The 3,620-nt window shown below is 65.2% G+C and overlaps 2 protein-coding genes across 2 annotated transcripts; one reads left to right on the top strand and one right to left on the bottom strand.

Annotated features, from left to right (window-relative positions):
• Positions 1-13: 13 nt before the first annotated feature.
• AMSG_02128 (major facilitator superfamily transporter) lies at positions 14-1,568 on the top strand (the record flags this gene model as incomplete). Its single annotated transcript, XM_013905701.1, has 2 exons — positions 14-1,236; positions 1,296-1,568. The coding sequence occupies 2 exons, from the start codon at positions 14-16 to the stop codon at positions 1,501-1,503; spliced, it is 1,431 nt and encodes a 476-aa protein (XP_013761155.1). The 3' UTR covers positions 1,504-1,568.
• AMSG_02127 (uncharacterized protein) lies at positions 1,532-3,448 on the bottom strand (the record flags this gene model as incomplete). Its single annotated transcript, XM_013905700.1, has 2 exons — positions 1,532-2,968; positions 3,130-3,448. The coding sequence occupies 2 exons, from the start codon at positions 3,446-3,448 to the stop codon at positions 1,587-1,589; spliced, it is 1,701 nt and encodes a 566-aa protein (XP_013761154.1). The 3' UTR covers positions 1,532-1,586.
• Positions 3,449-3,620: the final 172 nt, after the last annotated feature.

Below are 3,620 nucleotides of genomic sequence, written 5' to 3'. Positions count from 1 at the left end.
ACCCCCCCGGGCCATGTACCTCCCCACACGGCGCGGTGGCCTCCTCGGCATCTTGCCCAAGGTGTACTACCTCCTGTACTTTGCAGCAGCGGCGTCGCTGACTCCGTTCCTCCCGTGGTACTACCTCTCAGTCCTCGGCTTCTCCTCGGCCCAGGTCGGAGCCATCAACACCATCCGTCCGGCCCTCCAGCTCGTGGCTGCTCCGTTGATCTCGGCTGTTGCCGATGCCTCAGGCCACCGCATGGCCATCCTTTCGATCACCCTTGTGCTCTCATCGCTCCTCCGTCTCTCGCTCGCCCTCGCCCACTCTTTCCTTGCCGTCGCCGCCATCACCTTTGGCGTCGCCGCCACGGGCGCTGCTGTCGTCCCGCTCCTCGATGCCAACGTGGTCAACGTGGTCAAGGCCATCGGCTCTGACTACGGCAAGCAGCGTCTATGGGGAGCCGTCGGCTGGGGCACCATGGCACCCATGGTGGGCGCGCTCATCGGCGCCACCTCGATGTACTCAGGATTTCTCCTCTTTGCGCTCGGCCAAACCGCGCTCTTTGTCTGCCTCCGCCTCCAGCCGACCTCACTCGCCGCACCTGGCTCGCAGCCTGACGCTGAGTCTGGCTCCGTCGCCTCCACATCGGCCTCCGGCTCCGGCTCCGGCTCCGGCTCCGGCTCCGGCTCTGCCGATGGGGCTGCGGGCACTGCGGCAGCGGCCGATCCCGCGCCTTTGACGGCACGGGCGTGGTCGTCAGCCAAATCCACAGCTCGCAAGCTTGCGGTCCTGCTGGCCTCGCGCGAGCGGCTCGTCTTTCTCTTCTGCATGTTTGTTCTCGGCTCGGCCTTTGCCCTCATCTCGACCTTTCTCTTTATCTTTATCGAGCATGTTGGCGGCTCGACCACGCTCATGGGCATCTCGCTGACCGTGACCTGCATCGCCGAGGTGCCTATCTTCCAGGTCTCGCGACAGATCATTGACAAGTTTGGGACTGGGCCCATTCTCGGCATTGTGCACGTGGTGTACATTGCCCGGCTTCTGGGCTACTCGTTCATCACACCCGGCCACGCGTGGTGGATCCTGGCCATCGAGCCACTCCACGGCGTCACCTTTGGCCTCCTTTGGGCTGCCGCGGTGGCCAAGGCCGCCGACATGGCGCCGCCGGGGCTGGACGCCACCTCGCAGGCTGTCACAGGCGCTGTCCACTACGGGCTGGGCGGAATATGCGGTTCGTTTCTCGGCGGCACGGTGTACCACGCTCATGGACCGGTTGTCCTCTTCCGGGTGCTTCGGTGGCCATCGCTACCAGCCTTGTTGTCCTCGCCTGCCTTGCGCCGCGCCAACTGTTCCCGAACTGCACACCTCGGGCCGGCCCCGGCGCTGCCCGCTACATCCAGCTCTCGGCTTTTGACCAGGATCTCGGCGACATTCACGCCTCGGCGCTCTTCTCCACCACCTCGACTCTCTCGGATGAGTGCTGGAGTGGCGGCTCGGGCGAGTCGGACATCTTGCTGTGAGCGAGGATGTGGGGAGGCAAACGCGGTGTGGGGAGAGATTGGCTATTTAACAAGCACAGAGGGACACAGCGACGACGCTCTCACTACGCCTGCGAGAGGAAGGTGGCATCGAGCCGGTTGTCGAGGTCGACGAGGCGGCGGTGTGCGGCGGCCTGGGCGCGGATCTGCTCCAGCAGCGCCTTCCACGCGGTCTTGACATCAGCCAGCTCGGTCCGCTGGGCGTCGGTAATGTCGAGAGCCTCGAGAGTGTCCATCGAGACCTCCCAATCGTCCTGGAGCGAGGCCAGCTGGTCCTGGAGGGTGGCAATGCGGTCGAGCTCGTCATTGAGCTTGGTCTCGAGGGTAGCGAGTTGGTCGTTGCAGGCGGCGACCAGATCGGGCCGCTTAGCAGCGTTGGCACGCTGCTTCTTGGTCAGCACGCCGTCCTGCTCCTGGCGGAGGATCTCGACGGCCGACTCGGCGGCAAAGACCGAGAGTGAGACCTGGTAGTACTTGCGGCGGAGGAGAGTGAGATGGTCGACGTAGAGGTCAAAGAGGTCGGTGACCAGGTCGGCTTCGCGCTCCTGGGCGATGGCGCGGAGCGAGGCCGCGGCATCATGGTTGACCGCGTCGGCAATGGCGGCGGCGGCGGCGGCGGCCTTGACGTCGCGCTCGAGACGGAGCAGCTCCTCCTCCTCGCCCTCGGCCAGCGACTGGTTGATCCGCTGCTTCTTGCGGAGCAGCGCCATGGTCCGCTCGCACACAAGCACCTTCTTGCGGTCGCGCCATGCCTTGGCATGTGCGTCGGCGAGGTCGCCGAGCAGCGACTGGATGCGCGAAGTGAGCATGGTCACCGTCGCCTCGGACGTCTCCGCCTTTTTGTTGAACCGTGCGAGCTGCGCGTCGAGGCCACGCTCGAGCTGCCCGTACTTGCGCTCCTCGGAACCTTCCAGCTCACGGAGCCGCCGGAGCGCGGCGTGCACAAGCTCGAGGTCGTCTGCCGACGACGACGAGTCCAGCGCCAGTGGCTCGACCTGGTACGAGTACAGGGTGTGGTGGATGGCCTCGCACTCGCGGAGCTGCGCCCGCGTCTCGTCAAGCACTGTGTCCACCTCGCCGAACACCTGTGCCTCGCGCTGCGTCATAGCCACCGTCCAGTCCGAGTTCGCTCGGTCGACCTCAAACTCCTCGGCAGAAGCCTCGGCTCGCTGCGCCCGCTGGTGGAGGACCCGCATGTCCGGCACCACCACCGCTGCCAGCTGCTCGATGCTAGCAATGATCTCGGTGAGCACCGCGAGCAGAACCTTGGCTGCCTCGCTGTTGCGAGTTCCATCCAGCTCAGTCAGCGCCTTGCGCACCGCATCCGCCACAGACGCCACCAGCGCATCGAGCTTGTCGCCGGCACGGACCTGCCCGCTCTGCAGTCGTTGCAGGACCGTCTTGAGCTCGGAATACTGCGAGTTGCCCTCCTCGCTGCGCAGAGCCTCTGCACCCATACATAATCATGAGAGAGAGCGTGTGTGTGAGTGGTGGGGAGAAGGGAGGGAGGGGGGAGGGAGGGCGGATGGAAGAGGGGCAAGGGAAGGGGGGGGGGGTGGGCGGGCGGAGGGGGAGCTGACGGCAACACAACGGCTGGCTGGCACGTACCGGCAGCACGGAGAACATCCTCTGCACCGTCCACAATGGGCGGGAGGAGGTCGTCAAGCTGGTCGGTGACGGTAGACTCATCGAACTTTGCATCAAGCGGAGCTGCGGGGCCCCATGAGGCCAGGTTCGTCTCGAGCGTCTCACGGAGTCTCCGCAGCTCGGCGACGGTGGCAGCCTCCTGGCTCTTGACCGTGGCCGAGTGCATGGGCGGCTCAAAGGCAATGGCCTCGAGGACAATACCCTCAGCCTCGGCTGCTGCCAGCGAGTCATCGAGCAGCGACTGCTCCAGAGTGCGTGCGGGCGACGGCGAGAGCGACATAGTGGAGTAATGAAGAGGGGTGTCTCTCGAGACGGGTTGTTTGTTTTGGTGGTGGTGGTGCGGGGGGGGGAGGGGGGAGTGGAGGGAGGGGGGGGGCGGTTGGTGGGGGAAATGAAACTGATGTGATCAGACATGATCAGACGGTGATCAGACGTGATCAGACGTGATCAGA

The sequence above is a fragment of the Thecamonas trahens genome (assembly GCF_000142905.1).
Source record: "Thecamonas trahens ATCC 50062 unplaced genomic scaffold supercont1.8, whole genome shotgun sequence".
In the NCBI taxonomy this organism is placed as follows: domain Eukaryota; order Apusomonadida; family Apusomonadidae; genus Thecamonas; species Thecamonas trahens.
Note: the sequence above shows the minus strand (reverse complement) of the source record. Positions and strands in the feature narration are given on the sequence as shown.